The 14,329-nt window shown below is 41.1% G+C and overlaps 1 protein-coding gene across 5 annotated transcripts in view; it reads right to left on the bottom strand.

Annotated features, from left to right (window-relative positions):
* Nucleotides 1-14,329, bottom strand: part of sh3pxd2aa (SH3 and PX domains 2Aa) — a 97,854-nt gene that overhangs the window by 31,052 nt on the left and 52,473 nt on the right. For 3 of the 5 annotated variants that reach the window (XM_076147765.1, XM_076147767.1, XM_076147766.1), the window contains 2 exons: nucleotides 6,308-6,352; nucleotides 2,362-2,490 (listed from right to left, as the gene is read on the bottom strand). In XM_076147765.1, coding sequence (XP_076003880.1) covers nucleotides 2,362-2,490; nucleotides 6,308-6,352 — 174 coding nt within the window. The remainder of the gene's footprint in view (nucleotides 1-2,361; nucleotides 2,491-6,307; nucleotides 6,353-14,329) is intronic. The other 2 variants (XM_076147768.1, XM_076147769.1) reach the window with 1 other exon arrangement.

The following is a 14,329-nucleotide window of genomic DNA, read 5'->3' as shown; positions in this document are numbered from 1 at the left end:
TGTTCTTGAAAAGTGCATCAAGTACCGTAAGTGTCCTTAGATTACTTCAGGATTCACAATGCAGCACTCAGATTTGCAGAAAAGGCTATCAAATTACTGTGTGGCTTTGATAAACTGTTGAAATAATGTAATTAATTATACATCTTATATTCCCAATCAAAATAAAACCACAATAAGTGTCAAAAAATTAACTTTCCTTAAGAGTAAACAGGGATGAGAGGGACACCGGATCTAAATACATCTCTGAAGTCATTATCAGTAACGTCTTTGAGAAGTCTTGAACAGTGATTGAATGGAAGCCCCATGATGCAAATATAGTTTTCCATGTACATTCTTGGCTCTCAAAACTTTATCTCACAATTATCTCATTGCTGACAGTAGATGAATGGGAAGCAAACCAAATGCTATGCAAACAGGCTGATATGTATTGTACACAGAGAAATCAGAAAGACGACCTGCGTAGATGGTGAAAACTCATTAAAGCACATAATCATTCAAAGATGTACGAGTGGAGATAACTAACACATTCAGTGCATAGATAAGAGTGAAGGGAACAATGTGGCAGGCTTTGTGCTGATGTCAGAGCTGTTGTGCTCTTCATCTTGAGTTGTGCAAGCTGCTGGCTGTCACAGGCAAGCATAGAAAATGAGATCCAGCTCTGTGATTGCTAAGGGGGGCACAATGAAAAGCAAATGGCTTCATCTCTCTGCCGTGCAAAAACTATGAAGAATACTGTTGGTTGTGCATCATTAGTAAAAGAGGGGATATTGTGCTTTTTCTTATTTTCTCTCAATTGTACAGCATGATATAGGAGGCCCAACCCAGCTCCACAATCAAAACAGCAGGGGTTGCTTTATTAAGAGATAAATCATTAATGGTCTGTTTTCACTCAATGGTCACTTGGGTGGTCACATTGGTTTGCTTGAGCTTGATCAAGATCAAGAAATACTGCAGTCCTGTAATGAATGTATAGTGTGAATATGAGCGCCGTGCTTGTAATGTGAGGCTCATTCTCACATGTTGATGTGTTCTTGTATATATTGTAAAATCTTTTTTTATTTTCTGATATTTTCTTTAATGAAAACACCATTACATGGTCAATAAAACACCACACAAAAAGTTAATTTAGGACCTTCTTTCTGCACTTTGCATTACATCACGTTGCCATGGAAACTGCTTGGTCATAGTGGAGCACATCGCAGCAAAACCATGTGAGTTCTTTGGAGGGAACTTCAAAGACACAAAATTCAAGGTAAACACGTGTTCCGTCATTTCCGAACACCGTTTATGTCATTCAAAAGTAAACATACATGGAAAAATGACATCTAATATCATGTTTTCATGTATATCTGATGCTAACCCAAAAACTAGCGTTACCATGCCAACATAGAAGCAGATTTCATGGGAAATCTGAATAGAATAGAATAGAAGAACTTGTTGTGTATTGCTACATTAATTAAAGAAAGAAAGCGCCTCTTGCCACAATAGAGGCAGACAACAACAAATTCTATTTTCTAAACTATCTCACTTCATGCTGCTGTGATTCAGATTGATATTGCAAAATTGTCTGACAAAGTTTGAGAAGCTCTGATGAGCTGCATGAAATTCACAAAATGTTTCTCTCCTCACAAAACAATTGACAATTCCAAGACTGGCATCAACAAATCCACACACTAAGCCGAACAATTCATCTTGAATTTGCTCAAATTCTTTTTACAAAAGGCAAGAGACTGGCCTCAAGCCATCAAACTGCCTCTTCTAGACACACCCACCACCCACGCACATGCACACACACACACACACATACACACACACACACACACGCACGCACACACACGCACACGCACACACACGAACACACACACTCATACAGTGCTGCCCGCTGAACAGCTCCTCCAGGTGGTGCCAAGCTCAGTTAGGAAACGGGAGATTTAGACTGAGGGAGAGTGAAACAGAGGGAGGGAGACTGTAGTGGGGGATTCTTGAGGACAAAGGGGTTAGAAGAGGAGGAGGAGGAGGTAGAAAAAGGGAGAGAGAGAGGGACACACACATACATACACACACACACAGAATCTGAGAGGTGCTGAGTGAGCATGCATCTCTGGGTACATGTACGGTTTGTATGTTTAGGCTCAAAGAGAGGATACAAACAGAAACAAACTATATGTCAGGGAGTTTCTTAAGTGTGCCTAGTGGAAATGATTTCACTTTTTACAAGCCGTGTGTAGGTCTTGGAAGGACACATGCATGTTACTTTTCAGCACCACACTCTCATACAGATGTGCGACTCTAATGTGTTTGCGTGATTGCCATAACATACACAGACATTCTTGGCATGAAAACACAAAAGGAATGACTCACCACTTTCGCTCTTCTCGATCACGTCCACTGTCTCGCCAGCCTTGAGGCTGATTTCTGAGTTCTCCTGCCTCTCGTAGTTGGCCACTGCCACGTACTGCTCCAGCACCATGGGCTCCGAACTGTCAATCCCTGAGGGGAAGAAACAGGCTGTCAGCCAGCTGCCCGCAGTGGCACCTCGCGAACGCCCGCTGCAACCGACTACACTGCTGCTGCCGTGTACCCGGTATGCCGCCATCGGCCAACCCCCACGCCCCGTCAGCTCTATTCCTCCTTGACCAATCAGAACACAAGTTCACGACTTGGCTGCATATTCCCAAACTTCTGGCCATATAGCTGAGTCGTTCCCCAGCCCACAGCAAAGAACTCAGGAACATCGGAAGGGATCAAAACAAAGGGAAAGACAGAGTCAAAATGTGTGCAGAGATTGCATCTTGCACCTAATGTCTATCCATGATCAGTACAATATTAAAGTCAGAGGATTAAAAATGAAAGAAAAACGAAAAATAAGAGGAGCTGCTAACAGTCGGAGGGGAAGACTGAGAAACGAATAAGTGGAAGAATGGAGAAGTTTCCCTGTGGAAAACCAACAGTGTGGTTGGGAGGAAAGGCCTCCCCTCCACTGCCTTTGGGAGCCAGCCGTTGGACAAGGAGTCGGGGGGGGGGTGAACACACCAATCATGGTAGTCAGCACTGCTGGCCTTAAATAGAAACATATGAGTGGACTAGAGAGAGAGAGAGACAGAGAGAAACAGAGAGGGAGGCTGGGGTCCATGTTTATGCGAAACAGAAGAAAGCATTTCAGTTGGGGTTAGGCCACTCTGTTTTCTCCCTCTCCCTTTCCTTTTCTCTCTCTCTTTAACCTTTGCAGCGCCACCAATAATTCAATTTACAAAGTTCTTGTGGGGCATATTTTATTTAAGTTGCAGACATGGTTGTTTGCTTATTTTGTCAGAGAAAGATTAAGTTCTAAGGGACTTTTCAGGAGATTTTCTCTCTTGTGTTCCCTTGTTGAAGTGTCTCATGTGATATGTATAAGGGATATGATCACAAATGGTCAGGAGTAACACATAACAGTATTTGTAAGCAATGTGGCCACAAATCGTATATATTTTTATTTATTTTAGAAGGATGAGCAGATAAGTTAGGTTGTGGTGAAATCCTGCATCCCTCTTCAGTTTGTTTGATTAGAAACAACGATGCACATTTTCATATCATGAGATGCTCAAGAGTTCTGCTCTTAAATGTACAGGCCAGGACTTTCATTTCCAAAATATCAATTGGAATAGCTGTGTTTGTCATTGCAAAACATGGTTATTGGACAATAAGTGTTGGGCTGGACTGTTGTATTTCCAATCAAACTGCTTGTATGTCATTTGAGTGGTTATAGCTCTAGTAATTGAACTCACATAATCATGACATTCATCTGCAGAGGAGTTCTCTTGACATCATCATTGTGATCATTTCCACAGACATTTTCAAATTGCACTGCTGTGTATTTGAGACACCCTGGATCTTCGCCTGCTGCAGAAGCTATAAGCTATGAGTTTCAAGACAATAAAATGTTGTTAAGATGTAAAGACAGACAGCAGACACGAGAGGTGGTCAAAAAGGAGGACATGCTGCAATAGTTGTATGAAAAAAGAGGAAAAAAAAGCTGCTCTAGGCATGCAGAGGGTAAATAGCACCTGTCAAGCTACAAACCCACATACACACACCAACATACACACACTTTATCCTATTAAAAAAACACATCTGATGAGCAAAGGCATTGGAGCTTGTTGATAATCCCTACTTCCAAGCCACTTCCAAGCTGTTAAACTCTGAGCAGTTGATGCAGTGATGAGACATTTCAGTTATGTTTTGATTTCTTTGAGATTCGATCTCCACCCAATTATCAACTAAACATCTGCCCACAGCTGTTGATTGATTTGGATGATTGTTAATTGGATAATAATTTTTTTTTTTTTTTTCAATTTTGTTGATTTGGAATGAGTGGAATTGTGTGGAGACATTTGGAGATAAGAGATGTTTTTTTCTTTGACAGCAATTGACTACATTGAACAAGTTTGGCCCACATCTATGTAAAGAACTGGATTTAGTAGAATAAAATGTATGTACAAGGGACACATTTATGGACAAACATGTAAACAAACACTAATGCAGTGGTTCCCAAACTTTTTCTGTAAAGGGCCCCCCTTTTATAGATCAGAATTGTTTTGCGCCGATATAAAACAACACGATACGAACAGTTGCCATCCCACGCCCCCACTTTGGGAAGCACTGCACTAATGTATGTCTAACATGATGCCAATTCCTGTAGCATGCCAATGATTCTAACGCATCCTTAATAATTACGTGGTATCGATCAGGAAAAAATGTTTGTTATAGTTTCTATAGTATACCGCCGCAAACACAATTTGAACAAAGTAAAACAACTTAGCCCAACTGCATCCAAACACCGACTCTTCACTAACAGCAGCATTGTAATGTTTTTATGACGACATTCCATGCAAAATGGAGCCGTACTCACGCATGTAAGCAACCTAAAGCATTTGCAGTTTGCAGTGCTTAAAACACAATTAGGCATCTCTACATGGCGTTACTCAAATAAACTGGCAAGCAACACTGGAGAATGCTCGTAACTTTAACTTCCTTACTGGGTTAGGCCGAGTATTCATCTGTCTTCCCTCAGCGCTCTCCCGAGAGGTGAAAGCGGGATACTGCTCCCTGCCTATGAGCAATCAAAGTCGACCTACAGCAATAAAGCAGCGCAGATTCAGCTATTTAAAACCTCCATGCTGTTGTAATTGCACTCACGCCTTGTTGAGGAATACCATGAATCATAAAGACCTGTTGCATTTGGTGTCAATCTGCTAATAGGAGAAAAGGAGTGTATGACACAGCATCTCCCCCGACTGCTCCCACACTGGACAAGGATTGCAATAGCAATGAAAGTTGTCCCCAAGTTGTACACACTTACACCTGCAAGAAACATTTCCTTTCCCAAGCCTGATCAATCTTTTTCTTGACTCATATTCAACCAGTAATAGGTTCTAACAGAATTCAGCAACATATCTCTACTTTCCTTCAGCAATGCCTCAATAATAAATGCCTCAAAGAACATTCACCAAATGCTCACCAGATGGGCAAAACAGTACAAAAAACTGTTATTCACAGACATGTTTATTTTCAGGGAACACAATTTTATATGCAGCTTCTTCTCTCTTACTTTCACTCTACTCATCATATACACTGTTGCCCATAAAGATGGAAAAAAAACCTCTCCTCATGTTCATTATGGTGACAATGAGATTTATTCTTGATGGATAAAGTGTATATCTTCTCAATAAACCACAATTAACCTTTCGGAAAACTGGCAATACAGGGGATGTCTTGCATTCTATTGCCCCAAACAATTGTTTAACGTGAATTTGTTTCACCTGGTTAACTGGGACTCAGTATGTGATCATTGCACCTGGTCAAAGGTGATCACTGATGGGTATGAATAGGAATAATAAGAGGAATGTGTCCGAAACAAAATGTATTTATGGGCAACGGTGTATATACTGTCAAAGTTGAAAGATGTCACTTCTTCAGAAAACATCTTGTATACAAACACAAACAAACTTGACGTCTCATTTCAATCGTGGCTGGTGTGCCACTTACAGACCTATGCTTCACACTCTGGCCAGGTAACTCTTTGGCATTGAGCCTGGCTGCTGTCTCCTCTAAACAGGTCACTACAGATGGATGGATTAGACTGCAGACTGAATTTCAACAGATGGGTGGAAGGAGGGACTGATGACAGCGCATGCAAAGCAGACGTTGACAAAAAGTGGAAAAACTAAATTAAAGTGGAAAAAATGGAAAAGAGATGCAGCTGGCATGTTGCTGTCACACGGCAGTGCATGCATATTCAACATGTTGACATAAAACAAAAGGCTACCTGAGGCCTCTTTCCTTGGGCTGTCTGTAAAGCCGTACATCCATACTGGAGATATAGACAGGGAAGGAGAGAAGGAGAGAAAGGTTATTCAGTGCTCGTGCAGAGAGCAGAGAATTGTATCCTCATAACTCCTAATGACATAGAATGAAATATAATTGAACTCCAGCAAATACATCTACAATTACAGTTGGCTAGTGTTGGCATCCTCCCATCAGGGAATGATATCAGAGATGAAGACAAGACACTCAGATCAGTATACATTGTCTTGGCATGTGTTCTCAAACCCTGTGTTTCCTTCACGCGGCTGAACTGAAGTGTATCTGTGGGCAAGATAAGACCTGAAGGAACTGGGCTATGTTTTAGTACTTTATATAACATGTGCACCCCAGTCCACTTGCCCAATCCCTTCCTCAAGGTGCAATACACCACTCTACCAATGATTTCCTCTCCTCCTTGTCATTGCATCTTTCTCCAATTATTATGTTTCTCTATGTGCACCTCATGGAATGTCTGAAATGGGCACTTTCCTCATTCCCAACCCCCCATCCAAAACCTACAAACATCTCAGCCCCCAACCAGGAAATGAAATACCATGCATCAAATATAGTATATGATAACGAAGATGTATGGCAACGGTTAAGCATGTACCGAGAGGAGCTTGTAACCCTAGATAATGTAATAATGCAAGATTATATAACTTTTCTTGTTCCTTTACAGTAACTGTATAACTCATTCATATCGCTCCTCTTCAGACCCCCCTCCCCTCCCACCTGCAATAGCGCCCCCAACTCTGGGAACGACTGCAATAACTTATCGCACAGGCCACAGTAGTTATGTATTAAAATAATGATGCTTGAATTAAAGCAAATACACATGAACACACACACACTCACAGAGGATGACACTGAACAGTAGTTTCTTAGAGAGTATTATATTGTCAGTCAATGTGGCACCAATAATCTTGATGTGGAAAATACAAGCTTTGTATATGTTATCTTGTTTGAAGTTGTTGTCCTTAATCCAGTGGTTCCCAAACTTTTTTTTTCGCACCCCCCTTTTTTAGATCAGAAGTTTTTCGCGGTTCAAATTCCCCATCAGATTGACCTTCTCAACATGGAAGGGAAAATGGTTGGTTAAACAACATATCTCTCCCAATCCAGCTCCAGGTTTGTATGCCCCACAGTATTTTTCGCAGGCGCGGTATCTGTACCAGAACTACCTTGCACTTCCAATGCAAAATGTTTGTCAGGTAAGACTCCCACAGAGCTCGTTTCTAATGGCTAAATAAATAAATACAATGATAAAACTGGCATAAAAACAAATATAAAGTGCAGAAAAAATAAAATTTTTTCAATTAGGCTGTGTTTGTCGGAGCCCTGAGCATGTGTATCCGCAACGAGCCGGTCCAATCAAGTGTTAACGGGAGACATAACACCCGAAGTGTGTTCCTTATGTCCAGTCTACTGACTCACTCTGTCACTGCAGAAAACCGCTCCACAAAGACAGGATGTTGGTAATGGAAGCAGTTTTTAGTGCTTTTTTGACGATCTCAGGATATTCTATCTTGATTTTAATCCAGAACAAAGAAAATATGGGTTGCGGACCCATTATTTTGCATTCATGGGTCTTTTGTAGTTAGGAAGTACCGCTCAAACCCCCCAAAAAGCAAAGACAGGTGATCGTAAGTCAGCCCAGAGAATGGTGGCTCTTTAAAAGACGTTTGTTTTCCACTCTTTTTTGCTAGCTTGTGCGCTTAATTTTGGATGTTAAGTATCTCGTAACTGAGAACAAATGTCTTAACGTGTCAAGAGACACAGCTGCATAGATGGATGGGTCCAGTCATTTTTCAAAATAAAACATATTTTATCGATTATCAGTCTTTCTGTGCGGCCTGGTACCAAATGACCTCTCAAAGTACTACTTAAAGTTGTGAAAGTTAGGCTTAGCTATTAGGAGAAAAACTTTTATACCTGTGCCATCTCTGATGATGGCTCGGTGTGTACAATGTTGTACAATGTTGCTACCCGGTGCAGCCAAGTATCTTCGTCTCGAGGGGGAGCTAGAAAAACTTGAACTGCACCAAGTGAGGCAGCAAACAGAGAAATTGTGTGGGAGAACTGTAACACTTAAGATTTCTGTAGCCTCATGTCACAAGTCCGATACCGTCCAAAAAGAGCTCCTGCCCCAGTTCCTGCAGCAGTAAGGACCGGTGGACTGACAGTTTCCTTATGTCATTAGGCGCTTTATTGGAAGCAGAGGAAGACCATATGAGCTGCTTTCTGACTGTGGCACCAATTTCAATGGAGGACATACAGAGCTGAGAGATGTGTTTGCAGTCATGAATCTATAACTCAGAAAGCAGTTAAGTAAAAGGAATATTCAGTTCTGTTATAACCACTGAATGTCCCTCGCCTTGGAGGAATGCAGGGCGTGACCTTGAGAAATGAAACTGTCAGGAAAAAATCCTAATCACAGTGTTAGTGGAAATAGAGGGAATCCTTAATTCGGTAAATATATTTTGGGTGACAAGCCCTCAGCTTCACTAGATGTCCTGTGTTGTCTTTCTGATTCTTCTTTGTTGCAGTATCAGGGTCAGGGTCGGCGGGTTGTCAATAACTTCATGAGCCACACCTGGACCTGGTGTGGTTTAATAAGAAATAAAACTCACCACTCTTACCACAGACTCTCTCTCTTGGGCGGGTTCCCTTGGAATTAATTTGATGGGGGTTGTTAGTGCGGTGGGTTTTGAATGTTCATTCATAGCTGCAGGTGGGTTATCATTTAATGGTTGCTTTTGATGCACCTGGTGGGGGAAAATGAGAATTGAAAGAAATGATACCTGCGCCAGGTAGATCTATGTTTGGTTCTTTTGATGTTGGCAGTAATCTGTGTTTGGTCTTTCCATTTTGTGAATGAGAACCAGGTCACTTATTTGAGCAGCTAGTGAGAGTGGTCAGATTCTAATGCACATTCATTTTACACTGCGTGGCAGTATTGTAAAATAAATGTAGTTTTCATGCAACAAATAGAAAGAAGGAGGTAGTCATCACCTAGACAGGCCAGAGCGAGCTAGATAGGGTGAGATACAGATTGACCAAAATACTACTGTAAGGCTGGGGACATTGGAAAGCCAATTGTCCTGACGCCACAGTGTGTGCGGTGTATGCCTTTAATGGTGTTGCCTGTTTCACTACAAAGGCTGGTGCTTAACGTAGGTTAAATCAAGATGATGCTGTCATCAGAGTGCCCTGCACTGCCAGTTGAAGGCATGGACATCATTCTCAGGAAAGACCAGCCTGAGGCAGTGTGGGCTGATGGCTGGTGGCCCGCCGTATGGAGTCGGCGCCTGAACCCACACCCGAGTAGGGTGGAGCAGGGGAGAGTAGGGTGTTCTGTGTAACTAATCCTGATACTCTGTTTCTTGCAGTGACCTGGTTGGTGAGCAGAGTGCTGAGCTGTCTGATTCAGCTGGTTGACACAGTATTCACTGGTGATGAGGGAACTAGTGCTGCAAATGGTTAGTTGCTGCAGGTTAACCTGCTGGTGAGGAAATGGTTACAACATCGGGAAAGGTTTGTTGGCAATCCAGTATTTCCAGTGTTGAGGATTTCTCATGGTCAGTAAGACACGTGTGCCATGCATGTCGTAAATGTCCATTATGTAATCTTGCATCTTAAAATGGTCTTAGAGTCGTGGTTATTGTTTTATTTTTTAACTGCTGACGAGGTTTTGCTTTTTAAAGCCCATTTTACCAGGTTGAGATAGATGGAAAGCAGTAACATTTTCTAAACCCACTTGCATTAACACTCACACATTAAGAAAACCAAGCTGAAATGACTCAACATAAACTTAAATAGCTGCAGTCGTAGATGGATTATGTTCAGTGTTTAACGCTGAAATGGGCCTTCGCTAGTGGAGAGTCTGAGGGCTGGGATGCAGTGGCAGCTAAACTCACTCCAACTACAATGTAATGGGTTTAGCAAATTGTATTGGAAAAAAACTGCCTTAATCCACCTACTGAAGCCAATAAAATCTTCATTATAAAACAACAAAGAACACATAATGACAAGTTGCATTGAACCGATTCCAGCTAAGTGAAAACAGGGTTGGTTTCGATAGGAATTGGATTTATTTGCTGTGTAAGAGTTGCAACACTCAAGTGATTCCAACCTGGTTATCCCACCCATCATCACCCCACCCAATAGTGCCATCCAACACTTCAACACCCTGTAACACACAAATACTCTGCTGCACAGCTGCAGTAGAAATGACTGTGTCATGTATTGATTGGCAAGCTGCTAAATAATGGAAATCCATCTTAAATACCCTGATATTGTCTTCCAAAGTTAAAAAGAGTGACAAGCAGGTGGACAGAAACATTACTCAAGCAGTTTGCTAATGTTGCTCTGTGTCTGAATGGAGTAAGTAAGCAATTGTTTCCGAACTGTGGATCTGTTCAAGAGGTCAAAATTGTATCAGTAATTTCTTCCTGTGGGAAAATGATGTGTAATTTTAAACATACACTTAAACATACATTTGTGGGAAATAGCATCCAATTTAACATGGTCCATATTACCTATAATCCTTAGGCCAGGATTATACTTGAGTTTCACTACACATATACAGGTGCAGACACTTTTTGACAGTGATGTTGGTCACGTACTCGAATGCATATTTGTTAATGTTAATAAGGAGGATTAAGTACTATTTCTACAGGAATGAGCCATAAATCATCCCTACTTGGCACTGGGTTGCCACAAAAGTTGACATTTCCTGGGTATTGCATTTTGTGCACAACCAATTATTCAAACCAACTTCAAAGGAATGCTTATATGAATGCTGATTTGTATGTGTTAATGGCCTGTATAAAAAGGTTATACCATACTTTTTTGAAGAAATACTGAAACAATCCATTGTAAACACACATTTCTTTGCAACAGATTTTGCAACAAAATTACCAGATAGAACACAAGATATTACAAATATTAATATGGACATATAGACACAAGAGTTACAGTTTTACCTTGAAATAGAGGTAAGTTGTGGAAACACTAATATGTTTAAACTAGGCCATTGTTTGCAACTTGTGTGATCAGATTCCTATTATAGTGCTGTGACTGTAAGCAACAAAGTTCATTGGTAAAATAATGCCATAACTTATAGCAATTCCGTATAAGGAACAACTAAAAAAGCCAAATATTGTGCCCTCCAATGCAAATGGTCATCAATCTGAAAGTAAGGCTGTTTTCTAACTAATCAACTTGACCTTTGTGAAGACGTTAAGGATTCAGACTTCATAAACGGCAAGAGGTCTAGATCCAGTCTCAAACTATCCCTGCTCTGAAGCCTGCAGCTCCTTTCCGGGAATTCATGTGAGATGATAAAAGTCAAATCCCCTCCTGTTATCCTCCAGAGTCCAGGGAGCTTTGCTGGATTGATGCTGGCCCCTGAGGGAGGGATACTGTCCCAGGTCAGTCAGTGGCAAACTACACTCACTCACGCCCTACAGTGATTACTGCCCACTCTTAGCCTAGAGCTCAACATCTGATTGATATTAACTCTCCTCTTCGCTCCTGTGTCTTAACCCACCCCCAGTAAAACACACATACACACACACACACACACACACACACACACACACACACGCGCACACACACACACACACACACACACACACACACACACACACACACACGCTTAATTCCTTTCAGGTTTGAGTTATGACTCAGTAATGACTAGTCTGTATGTTTGTAGATAGATAATAATGGATAATAGATATATAATTCCAACTGCCATTGCTTTCCTTTTTGCAATCATACGTTCCTGTTCTCTACTCATTTTCAGGTTGTGGTTGCCTGCGATGATTAGGATTGATGGTTTGCTGTGCAAGCAGAGCCTGCATGTCACTCACTAGCGACAAACTCTGTGTATCTAAGAACCCTCAAATTGGGGTCTTTTATAGATACGTCATGAAAATGGAGAACTGTACCATGTTCTCACAACCTCCGGCGGCTGTGGCCTTCGGTTGTTTCTGTTTCAATTCACTTGAATAATATATTGCCTATTTTTCCTCAAGTTCTAAGTTCTCCTCTCTCTCTCTCTCTGCCTCTCTTTGAAAAAAGCTGAACAATAATAATAATAGCTATACAACTCTCTTTCTATTCTCTGTCTATCTTTCTTCTTCCCAATCATTCTGTATGAAAAACAATATCCAAAATGTCCCATAACTGTATGCTCACTGTCATGTCAAACGCCTGCTTCAATAAAAATATACAACATGAAAATTGAGAACAGGGCATGTTCTGCTTTTGCATCAAGCAGCAAAAAAGTTGCAGCATGACATGTTTGAATTAACTTGCCTTACATGATAAATACCACGTCTACTGGTGTGACTATTGTGCTTGCGCACATTGCGATGATGATCTTGTAGCCCTAATATATAATAATATATTATATATCTATATCTTTATAGATAGATTGTGCTATTTATTTCAGAAGGTTCCCTCTAAAAATAGCAGGAAGAGGGTACAATAAGTAAATACAGTAGCTGAGTAACTCCTGTGAATTCCAGGCTGATATACAGAAAGACACAGCGGAAAGACTGATGACACATACTGCCGATTATTCGCACAACCAGCTCATGCTGCCAACTGACAGCAAAACACACTCTGGACCTCAACTGATAAACCTTTGTCAACCTGACACAGCAACAGAGGCACCCAATGACAAATTACCTCTAACCAAAATTGATCTGACTCAGCAGCCACATTCGACGCCAGCAATGTCAAAGCACATGCGGATGCAAACTAGTATTGATACAATATTTAGTAGAGTGAAGAAAGAAAACATTCAACTCTGTGTCTGACACAAGCCTTCATGGTGATAAATGACACCTGTGTGCAAACAGGGATATGGGGGGGTTAGGGCCATTAGTGATGACAAACACTGCTGGAGCAGTGTGTGGAAGGCCCCCTGACTTTCACTTTTGTTCCTCTAATGATTTGCTTCAAACTTTTGTGCATCTGCTTTTTACCCTCCAGTTTAAATCTTTAAGCCCCCCTCTCCCCTCCTTTGAGGTCTGCTCTTGCTCACTAGCCATGCGGTTATGGTTGTGTCCAACCAGGTGTGTAAATGGCTAAATGGAAATGCACAAATTCACTAGAAATTAAATGACTGAGGGTCAGCAACTGTTTTCGACACTTACAACCTCTTAAATGTTATTCACTTTGTCCACACTGAAATTTCACCAGATTGTCATTTCACTGGATGCTGACCCTTTATCTAGTCTACCCGCTGTCCTGCCCTTTTTGGGCGGTTTCATCAAATTTTCTGATTCTATAAAATAAACCTTTTGAAGAGTGAATGTAACCTCATTGACAAATTAAGTTTGCAGCTCTGCTAAGTGGACTAACTCTTTTATCTCAAAAGCTTGGGGTTGAATCAATGTGACATGCACATTTTCAGGCATTTAGCATGCCAACTTTACCGTGCTCGCTACAACACTGAAGTCTGACTTTCTGAGATGGAACAACCTGCCGTTTCTTTTATTGGGAAAATCAATGTTATCAAAATGAATGTTTTGCAGAGGTTTCTCTTCTACTACTCTCTACTATGTTTCTATCTCTTCCGTTATTCCTACCTAAACATTTCTTCAACTCTTTAGACAAAATGATCAGCGCCATCAGTTGGGCTGCAAAGCCTCTAAGGATCCGTCATTTAATGATATGTAAAGGTGAGCTCAGTCGAGGTCTCGCCTTACCAAATTTCCAATGCTATTACTGGAAAATACTTGCGCTATTGGATTGACTCCCCTGCCTGAGCCTGCTGCACTTCCTCTCTCATAGCTGCTTCAATGTACTCCTCTCTCCCAACCAAGATCTCAAAGTTCACCAAAAACGCTGTGGTTAAGGAAACAACCTGTTCTCTCCTTCATTTTTTGCACTCTTCCTTCTCAATAAAGGAATACGATTTTTGATGATTGAAAATGATTTGTACTTGGATGGTAGTTTTAACAGCTTAACA

Source organism: Genypterus blacodes, unplaced genomic scaffold, assembly GCF_046128005.1.
Source record: "Genypterus blacodes isolate CSIRO-AG114 ecotype Tasmania unplaced genomic scaffold, CSIRO-AGI_Gbla_v1 ptg000039l_1, whole genome shotgun sequence".
In the NCBI taxonomy this organism is placed as follows: Eukaryota; Metazoa; Chordata; class Actinopteri; order Ophidiiformes; family Ophidiidae; genus Genypterus; species Genypterus blacodes.
Note: the sequence above shows the minus strand (reverse complement) of the source record. Positions and strands in the feature narration are given on the sequence as shown.